The sequence below is a fragment of the Eucyclogobius newberryi genome, unplaced genomic scaffold, assembly GCF_026437365.1.
Source record: "Eucyclogobius newberryi isolate DKJ021-1_F unplaced genomic scaffold, fEucNew1.0.hap1 SCAF_12, whole genome shotgun sequence".
Taxonomy (NCBI): domain Eukaryota; kingdom Metazoa; phylum Chordata; class Actinopteri; order Gobiiformes; family Gobiidae; genus Eucyclogobius; species Eucyclogobius newberryi.
Window position 1 is genome coordinate 36,526,839 of NW_027315746.1, and position 24,843 is coordinate 36,551,681.

The window sequence follows — 24,843 nt, forward strand, 5'->3', positions numbered from 1 at the left end:
GTGGTCTGGATGTAAAGGGTGTGCGCAGTGGTCTGATGTAAAGGGTGTTTACAGTGGTCTGATGTAAAGGGTGTTTACAGTGGTCTGATGTAAAGGGTGTTTACAGTGGTCTGGATGTAAAGGGTGTTTACAGTGGTCTGATGTAAAGGGTGTTTACAGTGGTCTGATGTAAAGTGTGTTTACAGTGGTCTGGATGTAAAGGGTGTTTACAGTGGTCTGGATGTAAAGGGTGTGTGCAGTGGTCTGATGTAAAGGGTGTTTGCAGTGGTCTGATGTAAAGGGTTTTTACAGTGGTCTGATGTAAAGTGTGTTTACAGTGGTCTGGATGTAAAGGGTGTTTACAGTGGTCTGGATGTAAAGGGTGTGTGCAGTGGTCTGATGTAAAGGGTGTTTGCAGTGGTCTGATGTAAAGGGTTTTTACAGTGGTCTGATGTAAAGGGTGTTTACAGTGGTCTGATGTAAAGGGTGTTTACAGTGGTCTGATGTAAAGTGTGTTTACAGTGGTCTGGATGTAAAGGGTGTGTGCAGTGGTCTGATGTAAAGGGTGTTTACAGTGGTCTGATGTAAAGGGTGTGCGCAGTGGTCTGATGTAAAGGGTGTTTACAGTGGTCTGATGTAAAGGGTGTTTACAGTGGTCTGGATGTAAAGGGTGTTTACAGTGGTCTGGATGTAAAGGGTGTGTGCAGTGGTCTGATGTAAAGGGTGTTTACAGTGGTCTGATGTAAAGGGTGTGCGCAGTGGTCTGATGTAAAGGGTGTGCGCAGTGGTCTGATGTAAAGGGTGTTTACAGTGGTCTGATGTAAAGGGTGTGCGCACTGGTCTGGATGTAAAGGGTGTTTACAGTGGTCTGGATGTAAAGGGTGTGCGCAGTGGTCTGGATGTAAAGGGTGTTTACAGTGGTCTGGATGTAAAGGGTGTTTACAGTGGTCTGGATGTAAAGGGTGTTTACAGTGGTCTGGATGTAAAGGGTGTTTACAGTGGTCTGATGTAAAGGGTGTGCGCAGTGGTCTGGATGTAAAGGGTGTTTACAGTGGTCTGGATGTAAAGGGTGTTTACAGTGGTCTGGATGTAAAGGGTGTGTGCAGTGGTCTGATGTAAAGGGTGTTTACAGTGGTCTGATGTAAAGGGTGTTTACAGTGGTCTGATGTAAAGGGTGTTTACAGTGGTCTGATGTAAAGTGTGTTTACAGTGGTCTGATGTAAAGGGTGTTTACAGTGGTCTGGATGTAAAGGGTGTTTACAGTGGTCTGGATGTAAAGGGTGTGTGCAGTGGTCTGATGTAAAGGGTGTTTACAGTGGTCTGATGTAAAGGGTGTGCGCAGTGGTCTGATGTAAAGGGTGTTTACAGTGGTCTGATGTAAAGGGTGTTTACAGTGGTCTGATGTAAAGGGTGTTTACAGTGGTCTGGATGTAAAGGGTGTTTACAGTGGTCTGGATGTAAAGGGTGTGTGCAGTGGTCTGATGTAAAGGGTGTTTACAGTGGTCTGATGTAAAGGGTGTTTACAGTGGTCTGATGTAAAGGGTGTTTACAGTGGTCTGATGTAAAGGGTGTTTACAGTGGTCTGATGTAAAGGGTGTTTACAGTGGTCTGATGTAAAGTGTGTTTACAGTGGTCTGATGTAAAGGGTGTTTACAGTGGTCTGGATGTAAAGGGTGTTTACAGTGGTCTGGATGTAAAGGGTGTGTGCAGTGGTCTGATGTAAAGGGTGTTTACAGTGGTCTGATGTAAAGGGTGTGCGCAGTGGTCTGATGTAAAGGGTGTTTACAGTGGTCTGATGTAAAGGGTGTTTACAGTGGTCTGATGTAAAGGGTGTGCGCACTGGTCTGGATGTAAAGGGTGTTTACAGTGGTCTGATGTAAAGGGTGTTTACAGTGGTCTGATGTAAAGGGTGTTTACGGTGGTCTGGATGTAAAGGGTGTTTACAGTGGTCTGGATGTAAAGGGTGTTTACAGTGGTCTGGATGTAAAGGGTGTTTACAGTGGTCTGGATGTAAAGGGTGTTTACAGTGGTCTGATGTAAAGGGTGTTTACAGTGGTCTGGATGTAAAGGGTGTTTACAGTGGTCTGATGTAAAGGGTGTTTACAGTGGTCTGATGTAAAGGGTGTTTACAGTGGTCTGATGTAAATGTAAAGGGTGTTTACAGTGGTCTGATGTAAAGGGTGCTTACAGTGGTCTGATGTAAAGGGTGTTTACAGTGGTCTGGATGTAAAGGGTGTTTACAGTGGTCTGATGTAAAGGGTGTTTACAGTGGTCTGATGTAAAGGGTGTTTACAGTGGTCTGGATGTAAAGGGTGTTTACAGTGGTCTGGATGTAAAGGGTGTTTACAGTGGTCTGATGTAAAGGGTGTGCGCAGTGGTCTGATGTAAAGGGTGTTTACAGTGGTCTGGATGTAAAGGGTGTTTACAGTGGTCTGATGTAAAGGGTGTTTACAGTGGTCTGATGTAAAGGGTGTTTACAGTGGTCTGATGTAAAGGGTGTTTACAGTGGTCTGATGTAAAGGGTGTTTACAGTGGTCTGATGTAAAGGGTGTTTACAGTGGTGTGATGTAAAGGGTGTTTGCAGTGGTGTGATGTAAAGGGTGTTTGCAGTGGTCTGATGTAAAGGGTGTTTACAGTGGTCTGATGTAAAGGGTGTTTACAGTGGTCTGGATGTAAAGGGTGTTTACAGTGGTCTGATGTAAAGGGTGTTTACAGTGGTCTGATGTAAAGGGTGTTTACAGTGGTCTGATGTAAAGGGTGTTTACAGTGGTCTGATGTAAAGGGTGTTTACAGTGGTCTGATGTAAAGGGTGTTTGCAGTGGTCTGATGTAAAGGGTGTTTACAGTGGTCTGGATGTAAAGGGTGTTTACAGTGGTCTGATGTAAAGGGTGTGCGCAGTGGTCTGGATGTAAAGGGTGTGCGCAGTGGTCTGATGTAAAGGGTGTTTACAGTGGTCTGATGTAAAGGGTGTTTACAGTGGTCTGATGTAAAGGGTGTTTACAGTGGTCTGGATGTAAAGGGTGTTTACAGTGGTCTGGATGTAAAGGGTGTGTGCAGTGGTCTGATGTAAAGGGTGTTTACAGTGGTCTGATGTAAAGGGTGTTTACAGTGGTCTGATGTAAAGGGTGTTTACAGTGGTCTGATGTAAAGGGTGTTTACAGTGGTCTGATGTAAAGTGTGTTTACAGTGGTCTGGATGTAAAGGGTGTGTGCAGTGGTCTGATGTAAAGGGTGTTTACAGTGGTCTGATGTAAAGGGTGTGCGCAGTGGTCTGATGTAAAGGGTGTTTACAGTGGTCTGATGTAAAGGGTGTTTACAGTGGTCTGGATGTAAAGGGTGTTTACAGTGGTCTGGATGTAAAGGGTGTGTGCAGTGGTCTGATGTAAAGGGTGTTTACAGTGGTCTGATGTAAAGGGTGTGCGCAGTGGTCTGATGTAAAGGGTGTGCGCAGTGGTCTGATGTAAAGGGTGTTTACAGTGGTCTGATGTAAAGGGTGTGCGCACTGGTCTGGATGTAAAGGGTGTTTACAGTGGTCTGGATGTAAAGGGTGTGCGCAGTGGTCTGGATGTAAAGGGTGTTTACAGTGGTCTGGATGTAAAGGGTGTTTACAGTGGTCTGGATGTAAAGGGTGTTTACAGTGGTCTGGATGTAAAGGGTGTTTACAGTGGTCTGATGTAAAGGGTGTGCGCAGTGGTCTGGATGTAAAGGGTGTTTACAGTGGTCTGGATGTAAAGGGTGTTTACAGTGGTCTGGATGTAAAGGGTGTTTACAGTGGTCTGGATGTAAAGGGTGTGTGCAGTGGTCTGATGTAAAGGGTGTTTACAGTGGTCTGATGTAAAGGGTGTTTACAGTGGTCTGATGTAAAGGGTGTTTACAGTGGTCTGATGTAAAGGGTGTTTACAGTGGTCTGATGTAAAGTGTGTTTACAGTGGTCTGATGTAAAGGGTGTTTACAGTGGTCTGGATGTAAAGGGTGTTTACAGTGGTCTGGATGTAAAGGGTGTGTGCAGTGGTCTGATGTAAAGGGTGTGCGCAGTGGTCTGATGTAAAGGGTGTTTACAGTGGTCTGATGTAAAGGGTGTTTACAGTGGTCTGATGTAAAGGGTGTTTACAGTGGTCTGGATGTAAAGGGTGTTTACAGTGGTCTGGATGTAAAGGGTGTGTGCAGTGGTCTGATGTAAAGGGTGTTTACAGTGGTCTGATGTAAAGGGTGTTTACAGTGGTCTGATGTAAAGGGTGTTTACAGTGGTCTGATGTAAAGGGTGTGCGCAGTGGTCTGATGTAAAGGGTGTTTACAGTGGTCTGATGTAAAGGGTGTGCGCACTGGTCTGGATGTAAAGGGTGTTTACAGTGGTCTGGATGTAAAGGGTGTGTGCAGTGGTCTGATGTAAAGGGTGTTTACAGTGGTCTGATGTAAAGGGTGTGCGCAGTGGTCTGATGTAAAGGGTGTTTACAGTGGTCTGATGTAAAGGGTGTTTACAGTGGTCTGATGTAAAGGGTGTGCGCACTGGTCTGGATGTAAAGGGTGTTTACAGTGGTCTGATGTAAAGGGTGTTTACAGTGGTCTGATGTAAAGGGTGTTTACGGTGGTCTGGATGTAAAGGGTGTTTACAGTGGTCTGGATGTAAAGGGTGTTTACAGTGGTCTGGATGTAAAGGGTGTTTACAGTGGTCTGGATGTAAAGGGTGTTTACAGTGGTCTGATGTAAAGGGTGTTTACAGTGGTCTGGATGTAAAGGGTGTTTACAGTGGTCTGATGTAAAGGGTGTTTACAGTGGTCTGATGTAAAGGGTGTTTACAGTGGTCTGATGTAAATGTAAAGGGTGTTTACAGTGGTCTGATGTAAAGGGTGCTTACAGTGGTCTGATGCAAAGGGTGTTCACAGTGGTCTGGATGTAAAGGGTGTTTACAGTGGTCTGGATGTAAAGGGTGTTTACAGTGGTCTGATGTAAAGGGTGTGCGCAGTGGTCTGATGTAAAGGGTGTTTGCAGTGGTCTGATGTAAAGGGTGTGCGCAGTGGTCTGATGTAATGGGTGTGCGCAGTGGTCTGATGTAATGGGTGTTTACAGTGGTCTGATGTAAAGGGTGTGCGCAGTGGTCTGGATGTAAAGGGTGTTTACAGTGGTCTGGATGTAAAGGGTGTTTACAGTGGTCTGATGTAAAGGGTGTTTACAGTGGTCTGATGTAAAGGGTGTGCGCAGTGGTCTGATGTAAAGGGTGTTTACAGTGGTCTGATGTAAAGGGTGTTTACAGTGGTCCTATGTAAAGGGTGTTCACAGTGGTCCGATGTAAAGGGTGTTTACAGTGGTCTGATGTAAAGGGTGTTTACAGTGGTCTGATGTAAAGGGTGTTCACAGTGGTCTGATGTAAAGGGTGTATACAGTGGTCTGATGTAAAGGGTGTATACAGTGGTCTGATGTAAAGGGTGTTTACAGTGGTCTGATGTAAAGGGTGTATACAGTGGTCTGATGTAAAGGGTGTTTACAGTGGTCTGATGTAAAGGGTGTATACAGTGGTCTGATGTAAAGGGTGTTTACAGTGGTCTGGATGTAAAGGGTGTTTACAGTGGTCTGATGTAAAGGGTGTATACAGTGGTCTGATGTAAAGGGTGTTTACAGTGGTCTGATGTAAAGGGTGTTTACAGTGGTCTGATGTAAAGGGTGTTTACAGTGGTCTGATGTAAAGGGTGTATACAGTGGTCTGATGTAAAGGGTGTTTACAGTGGTCTGATGTAAAGGGTGTATACAGTGGTCTGATGTAAAGGGTGTTCACAGTGGTCTGATGTAAAGGGTGTTCACAGTGGTCTGATGTAAAGGGTGTTTACAGTGGTCTGGATGTAAAGGGTGTTTGCAGTGGTCTGATGTAAAGGGTGTTTACAGTGGTCTGGATGTAAAGGGTGTTCACAGTGGTCTGATGTAAAGGGTGTTCACAGTGGTCTGATGTAAAGGGTGTTTGCAGTGGTCTGGACGTAGTGTATAACTGCACCTCCCTGTAGTGCCACCAGGGGGCTGTGTGTCAGACCCAAACAAACAGCCTTTTCCTACAACACAATCAGGGAACAATCGTCCCACTGAACGAAAAAGTCAAATTTACCATTCAACATTGTCTGTGGAACTTCAAAAGTGACTTTAGAACAATCAAACTCGTCAGCATGAATAATTAAACACTCCCCTCATAATAAGCCTAATGTAGCTCCTCGTTAACGTCTACGACATGAAACACCACACGCTGCACAAGTGTGTTTATATTTCATTTTCATTTCATATTTCGTCATGTCGTCATAAGGCGCTGGTACAGCTGGCAGCCCGGTGTAAACGCTCTCTCTTCTTTCTCACACTTATTGTGCTTTATCTCCTATATTTTGTAAATATAGTTAGTATATTTTTTCTATTTTACTGTACGATAGGGACACGCGCTGGAATAGTTTTTTAATTCAACTGTTTTTGACTTTTTTCGGCTGGATTTGAGCGTTTTTCGTTGCGTTCGTTGTGTTGTTGTGACGTGAGCTAGCTCCGCCCCCCGCGCCCTCCGGCCGCGCTAAAGTACGGCGTGTCGTCGGTACACGTTTATATACACGTTTATATACACGTTTATATGAAAGAGGAACTTCACGAACGATCGCACTGACGTTCGCACGGACACGCACTGGAATCGCTTTAAATTAACGTGTTTTGACTTTATTCGGCTGGATTGAGTGTTTTCGTCGTGTCGTTGCGATGTGTCTTGGCTCTGAGTCCCCCGGCTCCGGCCCCGCCCCCCCGGCTCCGGCCCCGCCCCCCGGCTCTGGCCCCGCCCCCGGCTCCGGCCCCGCCCCCCGGCTCCGGCCCAGCCCCCCGGCCGGCGCCGTACCGCGTTTCCACAAAGGAGGAACTCATGAAACTGCGGAGAACAGTCGTCTTACCCGGAGATCGTCACGTTATCCCGTCGCAATACTGACCTAACCTAATACTGATGTGCAATTCTGTCATATGTGCAATTACTGTTGGAATTCATGTGCAATTCATGTGCTGTCGTGACACATATTCATGTGCAATTACTGTCGGGATCACATGCAATGGTATTTATGTATTTATTTGTCTATGGGAGTTTTTATTTATTTATAGGAGATCTTCTACTGAAAGTGTTTTTCAGACTTCCTATAAGTGATCTGTTCTTCTGTATCTACCTCTGTATCTACCTGTGTTGCACCAATGAAATTTCCCCATGTGGGACAATAAAGGAATATCTTAATTTCTCTTATCTTATTTCAATTTATTTTTCTAATGCCTGAAGTGAGAATTATGTAACTGAACAATTAACAACATTGACAATTAAACTAAATTTAATTGGAGTGTTCTCAAACATGTGGAGTGTTCTCCAACATGTGGAGTGTTCTCAACATGTGGAGTGTTCTCAACATGTGGAGTGTTCTCAACATGTGGAGTGTTCTCAACATGTGGAGTGTTCTCAACATGTGGAGTGTTCTCCAACATGTGGAGTGTTCTCCAACATGTGGAGTGTTCTCCAACATGTGGAGTGTTCTCAACATGTGGAGTGTTCTCCAACATGTGGAGTGTTCTCCAACATGTGGAGTGTTCTCAACATGTGGAGTGTTCTCCAACATGTGGAGTGTTCTCAAACATGTGGAGTGTTCTCAACATGTGGAGTGTTCTCAACATGTGGAGTGTTCTCCAACATGTGGAGTGTTCTCAAACATGTGGAGTGTTCTCAACATGTGGAGTGTTCAACATGTGGAGTGTTCTCAACACGTGGAGTGTTCTCAAACACGTGGAGTGCCCACCTGAAGACAAAGGTCTGCATGTTCTCACTGGGATAAGCGTTTCCTTGAGCGATCAGGGGAACAGCCACTCTCAGTCCGGCCCCCTCTAGGACCAGATCTTCAGCAGACAGTCTGGTGTCTCTGCGGTCCACCCGGAAACTCAGGCTCAGGTTCTGCCCGTAGCTCAACAGCTGGTTCCCTAAGAACTTATCTAGAGGAAGAGAGCAGAACAAGGAGGACAACGCCAATCAAAATCTAGAAATGAATGCAAAGCATTTTCTGCAACAGTTCTGAGTTTACCTGGAGCCATGAAGTACATGGGAAAGTAGTCTTCTGATATGAGGGAGACCTCCTGAGCACTGGTCCACTGCACAGGCACAGACAGGCCGTCCCTCTGCTGAGCGGCCCACTGCTCCGTGTCTGCAGGACAAAGACATGCACATGAGCCTTGGATTTACCTCGTACAAGCAAATACTACCAGGCCGAAAAAGAAGGACGGGACAGCGACGTCTGAGCGACTGCACGTGCAGCAGTGTCTGACCCGGTGCTCTGACCCGGCGCCTGCTCCCCAGGGCCCAACTCCCCAGGGCCCAACATCTGCTCCCCAGGGCCCAACTCCCCAGGGCCCAACACCTGCTCCCCAGGGCCCAACACCTGCTGAAGTTATTAGAGCAGAATGGATCTAAAAATAAGTGCTGTCATACATTTTCTTATGCAGAGTAAAAACATGACCTGTTTGGTACATTTTTAGGACCCTTATTTCAAAAATGTATCGGGATATGTGTCGTATCGCGAGGGTCTTCTCAATACCCAGCCCTACCACAGACACAAAGGTAGACCCTCCTGACAGGCCCATAGGCAGTAGAGGCTCTTAGTGGAGGTGGGTGTGGTACTTGTACCTGTGTCGAATGTGGAGGAGATGGTGTGGATGCTGAAGCCCTCTGCACTGTCACACACAGACGAGTGCTGGAAGCAGAAGCAGGGCGTGCATCCCTGGGGATTGTTGTGGTCCAGATTGAAGTAGCCCAGTTTACACCTGCAAAACCAGTTTGTAAAGTCACCTTCAAGTTCATTATTCAGTCATAAGTTATTTGTAATGTAGTCTAATAAGTGTGTGTGTGTGTACATGTGTGTGTGTGTGTGTGCGTGTGTGTACATGTGTGTGTGTGTGTGTGTGTACATGTGTGTGTGTGTGTGTGTACATGTGTGTGTGTGTGTGTGCGTGTGTGTACATGTGTGTGTGTGTGCGTGCGTGTGTGTACATGTGTGTGTGTGTGTACATGCACGTGTGTGCGTGCACGTGTGTGTGTGTGCGTGCACGTGTGTGTGTGTACGTGCACGTGTGTGCGTGCACGTGTGTACGTGCACGTGTGTGCGTGCACGTGTGTGCGTGCACGTGTGTGTGTGTGCGTGCACGTGTGTGTGTGTACGTGCACGTGTGTGCGTGCACGTGTGTACGTGCACGTGTGTGCGTGCACGTGTGTGCGTGCACGTGTGTGTGTGTACGTGCACGTGTGTGCGTGCACGTGTGTACGTGCACGTGTGTGCGTGCACGTGTGTGCGTGCACGTGTGTGTGTGTACGTGCACGTGTGTGTGTGCGTGCACGTGTGTGCGTGCACGTGTGTGCGTGCACGTGTGTGTGTGTGTGCGTGCACGTGTGTGCGTGCACGTGTGTGCGTGCACGTGTGTGCGTGCACGTGTGTGTGTGTGTGCGTGCACGTGTGTGTGTGTGTACCGGTCACAGCTGAAGCCCTCCACGTGCTCCTTGCAGCGACACTGGCCCGTGTGGAGGTCACATTCCTGAGTACTGCCTGATGTGGAGCAGGAGCAGGGCCTGAGAGACACACACAGGACACAAAGGGGATAGAACACACACAGGACACACACAGGACACAGGGGACAGAACACACACACTCCTGTTATAAGGGCAGGTTTAGAGACGTCAAATATGAGACCAAGATTAGGTTTTGGCCGTTTGAAACATGTTTTAAAAGTTGTTTATAAAATGCCTAGTTACCAAGGAGTCAAAAACGAGACCAAGATACATTTCACAACTTTTTCCATCTTTAATGTGTGGAGTGTTCCATCCCTGACCTCTGTTCCATCCCTGACCTCTGTTCCATCCCTGACCTCTGTTCCATCCCTGACCTCTGTTCCAACACTGACCTCTGTTCCATCCCTGACCTCTGTTCCATCCCTGACCTCTGTTCCAACACTGACCTCTGTTCTAACACTGACCTCTGTTCTAACACTGACCTCTGTTCCATCCCTGACCTCTGTTCCATCCCTGACCTCTGTTCTAACACTGACCTCTGTTCTAACACTGACCTCTGTTCCATCCCTGACCTCTGTTCTAACACTGACCTCTGTTCCAACACTGACCTCTGTTCTAACACTGACCTCTGTTCTAACACTGACCTCTGTTCCATCCCTGACCTCTGTTCTAACACTGACCTCTGTTCTAACACTGACCTCTGTCTGGCCCTAAGAACGCAGCGCTTTAAGTCGATCATGTCATATTAATAATAATAATAATAATAATAATAATAATAATAATAATAATAATAATAATAATAATAATAAGTCGGTGTAATCCCTCATTCGTCCAGGCGTGTTCCATAGTAGAAAAAGCTTCAGTTGTTTCATCTGGACTCAGTTTGAAAAAATAGACGTTTCGACTCTCATCCAAGAGTCATTGTCAATAAAAGAATTTAGGTCGAGAACTCCGATATTAATACTGTTCTGTGGTAAGCCCCGCCCATTGGGCGGAGCCTTCCTGAAGTAGAAAGAGTTGTTTGTTTCAACAGAAACTCCCCCTTGTATCTACCGAGCTAGCCTATTCAGAATCTTAATGGGCTATTAGAAACCTCTTTGTCTTTGTGAGACCCTGGCTCAACCACCCTGAGTACCTGATTAGCATCTAAATGTCCTGGTCCTCTACCTTTCCAGGGGTTCAGTATTCCATTATAAATACCAGGAAGATTGAATCATTTCTGTTTAAAGAAGGTGTTTCTTTTTTAACAAAAATAGCTTCCTTGACTCCTCTTTCAAACCATCTTTTCTCCTGCTTAAAACCTTCACATCACCGTCTTCAAACGAGTGATTAGAGGCTTCAAGATGGAGATGCACGGCGCTCTGAGGTCCTGAACTAGTATTTCTTCTGTGCTGATAAAGCCTCTTGTGTAGAGGCTGTTTCGTCTCACCTATGTAACGTTCTTTACAACTTTCTTCACTGCATTGGATCGAATAAACTACATTGCTCTGTTTTTGAGTCGGCAACTTGTCCTTTGGGTGAACCAGTTTTTGTCTTAAAGTGTTTCCTGGTTTAAAATAAACAGGGACTTCGTGTTGTCTAAAAATTCTCTGCAGTTTTTCCGAGAGGCCAGACACATAAGGGATAGAGACACCCTTCCTTCTCTGTTCAGTTTCCCTTTTGTCCTGCTTCTTGGTTCTCTTCACTCTGTTGAGAGCCCAAGCGGGGTAACCACAGGCTGAGAGGGCATTTCGGACATGTTTTTCCTCTTTCTTCTTGCCCTCTGAGCTGATGGGCACACCTTGAGCTCTGTGTTGTAAGGTTCTGATCACACCCAGCTTGTGCTGTAGTGGGTGGTTGGAACCAAAGAGCAGATACTGGTCCGTGTGTGTAGGTTTCCTATATACTTCTATTTGGAGTTTCCCGTCCTCTCCTCTGATCGTGGAACAATCAAGAAAGGCCAAGCGGTTCTCCTTAGCGTCTTCTCTTGTAAACCTGATATGTGGGTCCACAGCATTGATGTGATCAGAGAAGGTTTCCAGCTCTTGTTTCTTGATTGTTACAAAAGTATCATCGACATAGCGAAGCCACAGTTTTGGGGCTATGCCTGAGAATGAGGACAGTGCCTTCTTCTCAAAGTGCTCCATGTACAGGTTGGCCACTATGGGAGAGACGGGCGAGCCCATGGCACAGCCATGAATCTGTCTGTAAAATTGTCCCCGGAATTGAAAGTAAGTGGTGTTCAGACAGATGTCCAACAGTTTGCATATGTGTTCAGGTGTCAGTTTGGTCCTTTCCTGTAGGTGGTGTCTTCCTGCAGTCTGATCCTCACTGCTGCTACTGCATCAGAGGTCAGAGGTCAGATGCAGGTGAACAGGGACACAACATCATATGAAACCATGAGGTCATCTGGGTCCAGTTGGAGATGTTTCACTTTATCCACAAAGTTGTGCGTGTTTTCCACATGATGTTCCGAATTCCCCACAAGCGGAGCCAATATAGTTGTTAAATGCTTGGCCACATTGTAAGTGATGGAATCTGTGCTGCACACTATGGGTCTGAGTGGAACATCCTTCTTGTGTATTTTTGGAAGGCCATAAATGCAAGGCATGGCTTCACCAGGATACAGTCTGTAATACAATACTTTGGTTCACCCAAAGGACAAGTTGCCGACTCAAAAACAGAGCAATGTAGTTTATTCGATCCAATGCAGTGAAGAAAGCTGTAAAGAACGTTACATAGGTGAGACGAAACAGCCTCTACACAAGAGGCTTTATCATCACAGAAGAAATACAAGTTCAGGACCTCAGAGTGCCGTGCATCTCCATCTTGAAGCCTCTAATCACTCGTTTGAAGACGGTGAGGTGAAGGTTTGAAGCAGGAGAAAAGATGGTTTGAAAGAGGAGTCAAGGAAGCTATTTTTGTTAAAAAAGAAACACCTTCTTTAAACAGAAATGGAGGGCTAAGGTTTAATCTTCCTGTTATTTATAATGGGTTACTGAACCCCTGGAAAGGTAGAGGACCAGGACCAGGACATTTAGATGCTAATCAGGTCCTCAGGGTGGTTGAGCCAGGGTCTCACAAAGACAAAGAGGATTCTAACAGCCCATTAAAGGTCTGAATAGGCTCGGTAGATACAAGGGGGAGTTTCTGTTGAAACAAACAACTCTTTCTACTTCAGGACGGCTCCTCCCAATGGGCGGGTCTTACCACAGAACAGTATTAATATCGGAGTTCTCCACCTAAATTCTTTTATTGACAATGACTCTTGGATGAGAGTCGAAACGTCTATTTTTTCAAACTGAGTCCAGATGAAACAACTGAAGCTTTTTCTATAATAATAATATTATTAATAATATTATTAATATTAATATTAATATTAATATTAATATTGGCCTATAGCTTTGTTGTATTATATATCATTAATATTACTACAGTACTATACGGGTGGTCATGGTGGCAGAGTGGTCATGGTGGCAGAGTGGTCATGGTGGCAGAGTGGTCATGGTGGCAGAGTGGTCAGCGCTCTCCCACACATGCCTGTGTTAGGTCAACTGGAAACTCTCACATTCATTCACTAGGGGCCATAGGTTAGAGTGTTTGTGTCTCTGTAAACCCTGGCCCCTGCCCCCCATGAGCCATGTCCCAGTGACTTTGGGCCTTAGGCGGGGTGCGCCCAATGGGAACGAGTGGCAGAAGATGGATGAAGGATACAAGGAAAGACTTGGTCTTACCTGCAGCCGGCCTCGCTCATGCTGTGGAAGCCGCTTTGGCAGCGGTCACACTTCTCTCCAGTGAGTCCAGGCTTACAGGAGCAGAGCCCTCGGTCATCGCACTGTGGGGACTCGGAGCCTGGACACAAACATGTCACATTCATTTCAACTCAGATACAAACGAGTGTCGAACAAGTTGGAGGTGCCACAGGTTTAGTAAAGTCACACATATCAGTGGTCGGGTTTCATTACTTTCATTTTAATGCACATTTTGAAGCTTTAAAGGCGGTATGGACGATTTTTCGGTGATTTGAGAACGCAGGTGGAAGTGCACATGCCACTCCCCCGTGCTCATGCCACTCCCCCGTGTGGACTGATACATCACACACGTGTGTTTGTTTATTAGCACAACGGATCGCATCACATCTCTCGTCTCCCGTAGATTTCTGTCCACTTCTGCGTCAGCTCGAACTGTCTTTCTCCGTCTTCATTTTGCCCCGTGCACTGAGGGACCTATATTATGATAGATCCATGCGCTTAGGCACGTGGAAACGTGGGGACGAGCCTGACGCGGCTGCAGGTGAGCGACAGGTGCGTTTTATGATTGATACGTGGCAGGACAAATGATTTATCCACAACACGAGGAAATATGATAAAAATTTGCTGAAAAAAAAATCGTCCATTCCATCTTTAATAACGCCGGGCTCCAGGTGTAGCTGGCCACAGTGTCGTGGGTTTGATTCCCGGCTCCTACAATTTGCTGCATGTCCTCCCTTCTCTCATCTCATTTCACACCGTCCTTTCCTGTCTAATAAAGCCTCCGGGCCAGAACACTTTAAACTGAACCAAATTTGCATTTGTTATTCGCTTTTCCTATGCAAAAAATAGACAATATACAAATTGTATAAAGGTGGAAACATAGTTATTGATATTTATATATAGAGCACTTCTTATCCCTCTGGACTACATTCAGTGATCCCCACTTTTCTGTCACAGTATTGACTATCCACACTTTACAGTTTGGTGGTTGAACAGAATTCCTTTCATGCTCAATATTAACAGTCCCCCCTCCGTCCCTCTCTCTCTGTGGCGGTCTCAGGACCCTGTGGCGGTCTCAGGACCCTGTGGCGGTCTCAGGACCCTGTGGGGTGTGTGAAGGTGCTTCTCACCGATGGCGTTGCACCCACAGGGCAGGCAGCGGCTCCCCGTCTGGTCGCGGTGGTGGTTGTCGAGGCAGCGCTCACAGTTGGGGCCGTCGGTGTTGTCGGCACAGTTCCGGCAGTGGCCCCCGTGGCCTGTGGCCCGGTACAGCTCTGCATCGAAGTAGCACTCGGAACTCTTCCCGTTACAGTTACAGGCTAAAATATACACACGGGTCAGAAATACACACATCCCATCATGCAACTCTGCAATGAATTACTAACATGATTCAACATTCATTTGTATTACTCAAAGCATAATGTGCACTACACATACATGTACTGCACTACACATACATGTACTGCACTACACATACATGTACTGCACTACACATACATGTACTGCACTGAACTGCACTACACACACGTGTACTGCACTACACATACATGTACTGCACTACACATACATGTACTGCACTATACACACGTGTACTGCACTACACATACATGTACTGCACTGAACTGCACTACACACACGTGTACTGCACTACACACACGTGTACTGCACTACACATACATGTACTGCACTACACATACATGTACTGCACTATACACACGTGTACTGCACTACACATACATGTACTGCACTGAACTGCACTACACACACGTGTACTGCACTACACGTATGTGTACTGCACTACACACACGTGTAGTGCACTGTTTATATTGCCTCTTCTTCAGACTCAGTTTTCATTGGGACAAACGAGTCTCGTTATAATCACATAAATGTCCTTTAGTGAAGTATTGAGCTGCTTTAAAGTCTCAGGTGTCACAATCCACCACAGACAGTATTTGTTTCAGACTGAAAACACCATGAAGAGGAACGAGGTTCAGGTCCATGTGTGTCGTCCAGACAACCATATCTGATGAGCATATTAGTGGCCAATCATCCTAATAATCAATTAGCTGAGATTAGTTGCTCAATTAGTTTGAGCCCACTCTGACCTCAGAGGGCTCTGAGGTCAGAGGGCTCTGACCTCAGAGGGCTCTGAGGTCAGAGGGCTCTGACCTCAGAGGGCTCTGAGGTCAGAGGCCAGCTTCGGCCCTTGTGCTGCTTTTAGAGCGATTAAACTATGACTCTAACACTTTGTTGACAAAGGTCTTTACAGTGTCTGAGCTGTGCTTTACTCACAGAGACATTCGTTGGAGTTGTCTGCAGTGGCTCGTCTCCAGGGCCGGTCGTTGTAGAAGGGTTTGCAGTGGTCACAGTCTGGCCCCTGTGTGTTGTGCTTGCAGTTACACACCAGGCTCCCCCTGATGTCCCCGATGTCCTTCACACACTCGCTGGCGTGACCGTTGCACTTGCACCTGAACAAAAGCATTGGATTAACAACTGCTTCTCACAATAAGTGACTTGGGCTGGACTCCAGCTGACCACAGGAGCCATGAGGGAGGGGTCAGGTACACATGTGTGTGTGTGTGTGTGTGTGTGTGTGTGTGATGATGTGTGTGTGATTACAGTTTGAACTATGCTTAAAAACAAAGGTCTCCGGTTCTCAAACTGTGGACCGCGGACTCCCTGATTAAGGCTCTTCTTCAGAAAAAGTGTGTTCTCTCATACATCCACCTTCTTCTACTTATTCGGGGCCGGGTCGAGGGGGCATCAGTCTAAGCAGTGGATCCAACACCTCCCTTGCCCCAGACACTTCCTCCAACTCCTCTGGGGGGATCCCAAGGTGTTCCCAGGCCAGCCGAGAGACGTAGTCCCTCTTACTTGATACTTGAACTCCTCCACTTGGGACAAGGACTCCCCACCCACCTGGAGAGAACAAGACACCTTTTTCCGGTCGAGAACCATGACCTCGGATTTGGAGCTGATTCTCATCCCAGACGCTTCACACTCGGCTCAAACCGTCCCAGTGCATGTTGCAGGTCCGGGTTTGATGGAGCCATCAGGACATTGTCTGCAAACAGCAGAGATGAGATCCTGTGGTCCCCAAACCGGACACCCTCTGACCCCTGACCACACCCTCCGACCCCTGACTGCGCCTAGAAATTCTGTCCATAAAAACTATGAACAGAACCGGTGACAAAGGGCAGCCCTGGCGGAGTCCAACATGCACTGGGAACATGCAGTGAACACAGCTCCTGCTCCGGTCATACAGGGCCCGGACAGCCCTGAGCAAAGGGCCCCGGACCCCGTACTCCCGGAGCACCCCCCAAAGGACACCCCGAGGGACACGGTCGAAAGCCTTCTCCAGATCCACAAAGCACATGTGGACTGGTTGGGCAAACTCCCATGAACCCTCGAGCACCCGATGGAGGGTATAGAGCTGGTCCAGTGTTCCACGACCGGGACGAAAACCACTCTGCTCCTCCTGAATCCGAGGTTCGACTATCGGTCGGATTCTCCTCTCCAGTACCTTGGAATAGACCTTACCCGGGAGGCTGAGGAGTGTGATCCCTCTGTAGTTGGAACACACCCTCCGGTCCCCCTTCTTGAACAGAGGGACCCCCACCCCGGTCTGCCAGTCCAGAGGCACGGTCCCCGACCGCCACGCCATGTTGCAGAGACGTGTCAACCAAGACAGTCCTACAACATCCAGATACTTTAGGTCCTCAGGGCGGATCTCATCCACCCCCGGAGCCCTGCCACCGAGGAGTTTGCGAACAACCTCAGTGACTTCAGCTTGGGTGATGGATGAGTCAGCCTCTGAGTCCTCAGTCTCTACTTCCTCTTCGGAAGACGTGACTGAGGGATTAAGGAGATCCTCAAAGTATTCCTTCCACCGCCCGACGACATCCACAGTTGAGGTCAGCAGGTCTCCACCCGCATCGTAAACGGTGTTGGTGAGACACTGCTTCCCCTTCCTGAGGCGCTGGACGGTTTGCCAGAATTTCTTTAGGCCGACTAATAGTCCTCCTCCATGGCCTGTCAACGGCCTCAAGAGTCCCAAGCCAGAGTGGCCTGATAGGCCTCCTTCTTCAGTCTGACGGCATCCCTTACTTCCGGTGTCCACCACCGGGTTCGGGGGTTGCCGCCACGACAGGCACCGGAGACCTTGCAACCACAGCTCCGAGCAGCCGCATCAACAATGGAGGCGGAGAACATGGTCCACTCGGACTCAATGTCCCCAGCCTCCCCCGGGACATGGGAGAAGCTCTCCCGGAGGTGCGAGTTGAATACCCTACTGACAGAGGGCTCTGCAAGACGTTCCCAACAGACCCTCACAATGCGCTTGGGTCTGCCAAGTCTGTCCGGCTTCCTCCTCCTTCAGTGGATCAAACTCACCACCAGGTGGTGCTCTACAGCTCCGCCCCTCTCTTCACCCGAGTGTCCAAGACACAGGCCGGAGGTCAGATGACACGACAACAAAGTCGATCATTGACCTCCGGCCTGTGTCCTGGTCCAATAACTGAACACCGCTCGGGTTCAGATCGGGGAAGCCGTTCTTCCCGATCACCCCTCTCCAGGTGTCACTGTCATTGCCCACGTGGGCGTTGAAGTCCCCCAGTAGAACAACGGAGTCCCCGGTCGGTGCACTGTCCAGTTCCCCTTCCAAGGACTCCAAGAAGGCCGGGTCCTCTGCACTGCTGCTCGGCCAATTAAATCCATCCCCCAGTTGGTTAGACTTTTCTTTTCTTTTTTTACAACTAGTCAATACAGACTCTTAAATGATTATAGATCGAGTTAAGACCTGGTTATTGGTTATAGAGCTGGTTGCTGGTAGTGTGTAGATTTATTTATTTAAAACGTGCAGTGCATTTTAATGAACATACTGCGTAAATATGCCAGAATTAGCTTATTGGCTACTTTCCATCTGTCGTCAGGTCAAGAAAGGCACAACACAACACAACACACAACACACACAACACACACACAACACAGACACACAACACAGACACACACACATTTCTAAGTGGGAGAACTTAGTCAAGTGTCTTCACTGTAACTTGCCCACAATGATATAGAAATATAACTTAACTGAATCATTGTCAATGAACAAACATAGGAACTTGTCCTGGTGATTCATCCATCCATCCATTTTCTACCGCTTGTTCCCTTTTTGGGGTCGCGGGTGACTGGAGCCTATCCCAGGCCTTAGGCGGGGTACACCCTGGACAGTGGCCAACTTGTCGCATAGTTGTCAACTATGTCTCTGTGTCGCCAACACAGAGACAGACATTACAGACAGTTCACTCTCGCATTCATTCACTAAGGCCAATTTAGAGTCACCAATTTTGCCTAACACATACATGTCTTTGGACGGTGGGAGGAGCCGGAGAACCCGGAGAGAACCCACGGTAACACGGGGAGAACATGCAGACTCCACCCAGAGAGATCATGTGATGTTGGTCTGGTCTGGGAATGGAACCCATGATCTCCTTCTTGGGAGGCAAGAGCGCTAACCGCCTTTGCCACCGTGCACCCCGTCCTGGTGATTCAGTGCAACATAAAACAATGAACAATGATAAAACAACCTATTTATGTCAGAAAGAAAAACTAGCCTGGGGTAAATGAACGGGTCTGGGGTGCCATGGTCGTGCCATGGTCGTCACGGTCACAAGTCACTCGATCAGAACTGACCAATTGGAGGAGAGGGTGAGGGAAAAGTGTTTTTAAGCAGCTCCATCAAACAGAGAACCAATGAATCACAAAATATCCCCACCATAACGAGGTGAGAAGGACCACCAGGCCCAGGCTTATTACAGTTCAACAGCAAATGCCAGGATGTGACAGAATGAAACAATGCTGAATTAAAGGATCTCCAAACAGCTCTGCCGTCGCTTTCCTTTCCGCTGAGAAAACAGATGCGTGCGGTGCCTGAGGGAGCGAGCGTCTTTGGGACACGACGGGACACGTTCACAGGTTATTGTCTCCGGTGTGTCTTTGGCAGAGCCGGATGGAAACTGTGGTCAGACAAAGTATTCCTACAGTGATGGAAATGTTTGAGTCTTTCTGTTCAAAAGGATGATTCTACTTTAGTTTTAGATTGATGTTCAAGAGCTCAGTCTGAACTTATTTGAATCACTTACAGGGATAAAGTCTTACTGCTAATCATAGCATCATTTTGTGTGTTGTCCTGAATCAAAGCAGCCAGCTAGTATCGCACAATATATAGAGAAAACATCGACACTGGATCAGGCTGCGCAAAATGATGTCTGTTTCCCGTAACTCGACCAACCCGGTGTTAAAAGTGCAATGGACGATTTTTCGGCGATTTGAGAACGCAGGCGGAAGTGCTCATGCCGCTCCCCCGTGCACATGCCGCTCCCCCGTGCTCATGCCGCTCCCCCGTGCTCATGCCGCTCCCCCGTGCTCATGCCGCTCCCCCGTGCTCATGCCGCTCCCCCGTGCTCATGCCGCTCCCCCGTGCTCATGCCGCTCCCCCGTGCACATGCCGCTCCCCCGTGCTCATGCCGCTCCCCCGTGCTCATGCCGCTCCCCCGTGCTCATGCCGCTCCCCCGTGCTCATGCCGCTCCCCCGTGCACATGCCGCTCCCCCGTGCACATGCCGCTCCCCCGTGCACATGCCGCTCCCCCGTGCTCATGCCGCTCCCCCGTGCACATGCCGCTCCCCCGTGCACATGCCGCTCCCCCGTGCTCATGCCGCTCCCCCGTGCTCATGCCGCTCCCCCGTGCTCATGCCGCTCCCCCGTGTGGACTGATACAACACACACGTGTGTTTGTTTATTAGCGCGTGGATCACATCACATCTCTCGTCTCCCGTAGATTTCTGTCCACTTCTGCGTCAGCTCCAACTGTCTTTCTCCGTCTTCATTTTGTCCCGTACACTGAGGGAACTATATTATGATAGATCAATGCGCTTAGACACGCGGAAACGTGGGACGAGCCGCACGCGGCTGCAGGTGAGCGACAGGTGCGTTTTATGATTGACACGTGGCAGGACTAATCGGTCGTCCACGCCACGAGGAAATAAGACTCAGATTTGGGCCAAAAAAATCGTCCATTCAACCTTTAAACTAACCACTGGAAAAAAATATCAGCATTTTGTCAAATTCTTTTATTTTTCTAATATTGCGCCGACTCACCGATTGTTCTTCCCAAAAGCGCTGTGTGAAATAATGTTATAGCGCTGGTCAACTTGTGTTACATCCCAAGGGACAAATAACGCATTGCACGACGCAGGTGCTTTGATTTTCAGTCCTCCATATGTTTCTGTATTGAACAGACCATGAAGGAGTGAACCTATATTTACTTTTACTTTTAAGTTTGCCTCTGTCAGCGCCACTGCCCTCGCCACCGCTCATGTCCTTCTGCGTAATGGTGTGGCTTCATGTTAAATTTGACCTGCGCTTTGCATTCTGGGACAGAAACACGGCCAGCAGAGTCATCACAACAAACATGGCGGCGCCCGTGTCCCCCACATGTTCCCCCCGCTTGTTCCCCCTGCTCGCCTTCGCTACCAAAATAAAGGATAACGGCGTACAAAAGGTCGATTGAAATATCTTAAAATTGGGAGATTTAATCTCCTGATCGGGTCGATTGAGACGTTTTCCGTCCTGGACTGTTGAAAGCCTCTGACCCCTGGACTGTTGAAGCCCGACCCCTGGACTGTTGAAGCCCGACCCCTGGACTGTTGAAGCCTGACCCCTGGACTGTTGAAGCCTCTGACCCCTGGACTGTTGAAGCCTGACCCCTGGACTGTTGAAGCCTCTGACCCCTGGACTGTTGAAGCCTCTGACCCTTGGACTGTTGAAGCATAACCCTGGACTGTTGAAGCCCGACCCCTGGACTGTTGAAGCCTCTGACCCTTGGACTGTTGAAGCCTGACCCCTGGACTGTTGAAGCCTCTGACCCCTGGACTGTTGAAGCCTGACCCCTGGACTGTTGAAGCCTCTGACCCCTGGACTGTTGAAGCCTCTGACCCCTGGACTGTTGAAGCCTGACCCCTGGACTGTTGAAGCCTCTGACCCCTGGACTGTTGAAGCCTGACCCCTGGACTGTTGAAGCCTCTGACCCCTGGACTGTTGAAGCCTCTGACCCTTGGACTGTTGAAGCATAACCCTGGACTGTTGAAGCCTCTGACCCCTGGACTGTTGAAGCATAACCCTGGACTGTTGAAGCCTCTGACCCCTGGACTGTTGAAGCCTGACCCTGGACTGTTGAAGCCCGACCCCTGGACTGTTGAAGCCTGACCCTGGACTGTTGAAGCCTCTGACCCCTGGACTGTTGAAGCCTCTGACCCCTGGACTGTTGAAGCCTCTGACCCCTGGACTGTTGAAGCCCGACCCCTGGACTGTTGAAGCCTCTGACCCCTGGACTGTTGAAGCCTCTGACCCCTGGACTGTTGAAGCCTGACCCCTGGACTGTTGAAGCCCGACCCCTGGACTGTTGAAGCCCGACCCCTGGACTGTTGAAGCCCGACCCCTGGACTGTTGAAGCCCGACCCCTGGACTGTTGAAGCCCGACCCCTGGACTGTTGAAGCCCGACCCCTGGACTGTTGAAGCCCGACCCCTGGACTGTTGAAGCCCGACCCCTGGCGGTCACTGCGGGTCAAAAAATTTGCGACAATTTATTTGGGGCAGACTCACGATAATTTGTCTCAATTATGCGTTTGTTTTGACTTTTGATCGAGCTTTTAACCTTCTTACAGTGCTTTTGGTCCTCATATATGTGCCCAAAGTGTTGTTTGATTGATTACTGCAGTCTTTATCTAGAGAACAGTCTCTCTCCTCCTCAGATGAGCAGATGAACGGGGCCTACGGGCCCCACTCACCAGGTGAGGTGACCGTGAGGTGACCGTGAGGTGAGCGTGAGGTGAGCGTGAGGTGAGCGTGAGGTGAGCGTGAGGTGAGCGTGAGGTGACCGTGAGGTGAGCGTGAGGTGAGCGTGAGGTGACCGTGAGGTGAGCGTGAGGTGAGCGTGAGGTGAGCGTGAGGTGAGCGTGAGGTGAGCGTGAGGTGCGCGTGAGGTGAGCGTGAGGTGAGCGTGAGGTGAGCGTGAGGTGAGCGTGAGGTGAGCGTGAGGTGAGCGTGAGGTGAGCGTGAGGTGAGCGTGAGGTGAGCGTGAGGTGAGCGTGAGGTGAGCGTGAGGTGAGCGTGAGGTGAGCGTGAGGTGAGCGTGAGGTGCGCGTGAGGTGAGCGTGAGGTGAGCGTGAGGTGAGCGTGAGGTGAGCGTGAGGTGAGCGTGAGGTGAGCGTGAGGTGAGCGTGAGGTGAGCGTGAGGTGACCGTGAGGTGAGCGTGAGGTGAGCGTGAGGTGAGCGTGAGGTGAGCGTGAGGTGAGCGTGAGGTGAGCGTGAGGTGAGCGTGAGGTGAGCCACGCGAGGATCAAAACACACAGGAAAAGGTGAAAGTCAAAGACTGTTTTTATACCAGGCAGAAATGTAACAGTTCCAGTGATTATACTTTTATCATTATAACAATGTTTTAAAGCTAAATGGAACCAAACATCAAAAATAAGACTTAAGCTGTTTTAATGTGGGAAAAGTGGCCCGTATTCTGGCAGAATTAGGCTCTGAAATAACCACTTTTACCCATTAACCTGTTACCACCCACCTATTTTCGCCCTGTGCACAATAGTTGGACCCAAATGTCATTGCTTATTAAAAGAGGATCTTATGTTCCACATGTGAGTGTGATGCATCATGGGAAAGCTTAGGCCTTCTAGTTTCTGCAGATGTGCACATGTCACACTGTCAGGGCTTCAGAACTTACACTACAGAAGCACAAACATAAACAAAACATCCTTTTTTAGTCTCGCCTGAATATTGTCAATTTGTAATGGTCCTGAGCATGACATACTTCATTGTGTTTATGCTGTTCACTGCACATGCTGTTGTCATGACAACAACTGTGTCAAGTTTCAGATCTCTAGGAACAGGCATTTTGGTGCTGTTGACCTTTTTGTATCAAAAAGTATATTGTGTGAGCCAAATATGTGCCAACTGTGCCAAACTGTTTTATTACAATTTTAGCTCCTCTATGATCATAAAACATACATTTTGATGTTTTGTAGGCCACTAATAGCAATTATAACTGCTAAAAACAATATATGTGAAAATGTGTAAATATGAGTTTCCCATATAGAAGTTAAAAAAAAAAAAAAATCATAATATTTTTATTTTATTTTTGTATTGGTATAATAATACATATATCTAACAAAATGCACGTCCAAAAGGCTAATAAACTCAGAAAACGTTTACAGCCTTCCCGGAGCCTTACGCACGAGAATACAGAAGATTCTGTGTCAATAAGGCCTTTGTCCCGCCTCTCTTTCTAAAGCTATTCTCATTGGCTAGAATAATATGTCAATCAAAGTCTGCTACCTCTGTAGCATGCAGCGCTATTTAGATGTAAACAGAGGAAACATGTGCGTCGCAAGCGGCACATTTTTTTTTGCGGAGGCTGTAGCAAACAAACCCGTGGACAGAAAAATTGGTGGATGGTCTCATTCTGTAGGTAACAGTCTGAAGAAAAGAAGGATATCCAACATTATTTTATAGGTCAAACAGGTCATTTGCTATGGACGGAGAAATGAGAAACGAAGAAAAGTTTATTTACTTGACAATATCTCGAAATCGGATAACTTCAGGAAAAATACAAGTGTATATTGTTTTTCAATGATTCCTTACGGACAGACTGAGCACAAGGATGAACAGAATTAAAGCAGTTTCGTCCATCATAAACAGCAAACAGGACATGCGTTTGTAAAAGTTGAGACTTTCTCACAAAATATTGGCAATTGCTTCTTGGGGCATATTTTTCAATGTAAATCAATGACTTATTCGTTTTGTTGAGAAAATAAGCTTTAAAATGATGTATGGCTTGCTGGTATTGACCACGGAAATAAAAGTGATGATGTAAGAGAATATTTGAGATATAGAAAATGCTCGCCGGCCTCAGGTGGGTGGTAACAGGTTAAACAGCCGAGATTTTTATCACATTTTTAAAATGGCATTCAGCCCAACTCCAACTCGCCCATCACTCAGATTCCAGGTTTATTGCCTTGTCACACAAATCTTAATGGAGTGGAATAAAGCAATTTTAAGATTTATATGGCAAGAAAAGAAACCTCAAATCCAGTTCAAAACGTTACAATTATCAAAAGAAAAGGGACTTTATTTCAGCTCAAATGAGAGCGTTGCTGGTGTGATCCAGAATGTTGTGCTCAATGGTCTCATAGTGAGAGTCATGTGGTGCCGGGGGTTCCTGTACAGGTCTCATACTGAGAGTCATGTGGTGCCTGAGGTTCCTGTACAGGTCTTATACTGAGAGTCATGTGGTGCCGGGGGTTCCTGTACAGGTCTTATACTGAGAGTAATGTGGTGCCTGAGGTTTCTGTACAGGTCTTATACTGAGAGTCATGTGGTGCCGGGGGTTCCTGTACAGGTCTTATACTGAGAGTAATGTGGTGCCGGGGGTTCCTGTACAGGTCTTATACTGAGAGTCATGTGGTGCCGGGGGTTCCTGTACAGGTCTTATACTGAGAGTCATGTGGTGCCGGGGGTTCCTGTACAGGTCTAATACTGAGAGTA

General features: G+C 47.8%; 1 protein-coding gene across 1 annotated transcript in view; it reads right to left on the reverse strand.

The window, feature by feature from the left end:
• lamc1 (laminin, gamma 1) overlaps positions 1 to 24,843 on the reverse strand; it is a 142,509-nt gene that overhangs the window by 51,247 nt on the left and 66,419 nt on the right. Inside the window, exons 4-10 of the mRNA XM_072441962.1 lie at positions 15,534 to 15,709; positions 14,372 to 14,560; positions 13,224 to 13,341; positions 9,472 to 9,570; positions 8,635 to 8,771; positions 8,036 to 8,155; positions 7,757 to 7,946 (exon numbers count right to left, since the gene is read on the reverse strand). Of these exons, the coding sequence (XP_072298063.1) occupies positions 7,757 to 7,946; positions 8,036 to 8,155; positions 8,635 to 8,771; positions 9,472 to 9,570; positions 13,224 to 13,341; positions 14,372 to 14,560; positions 15,534 to 15,709 (1,029 nt within the window). The remainder of the gene's footprint in view (positions 1 to 7,756; positions 7,947 to 8,035; positions 8,156 to 8,634; positions 8,772 to 9,471; positions 9,571 to 13,223; positions 13,342 to 14,371; positions 14,561 to 15,533; positions 15,710 to 24,843) is intronic.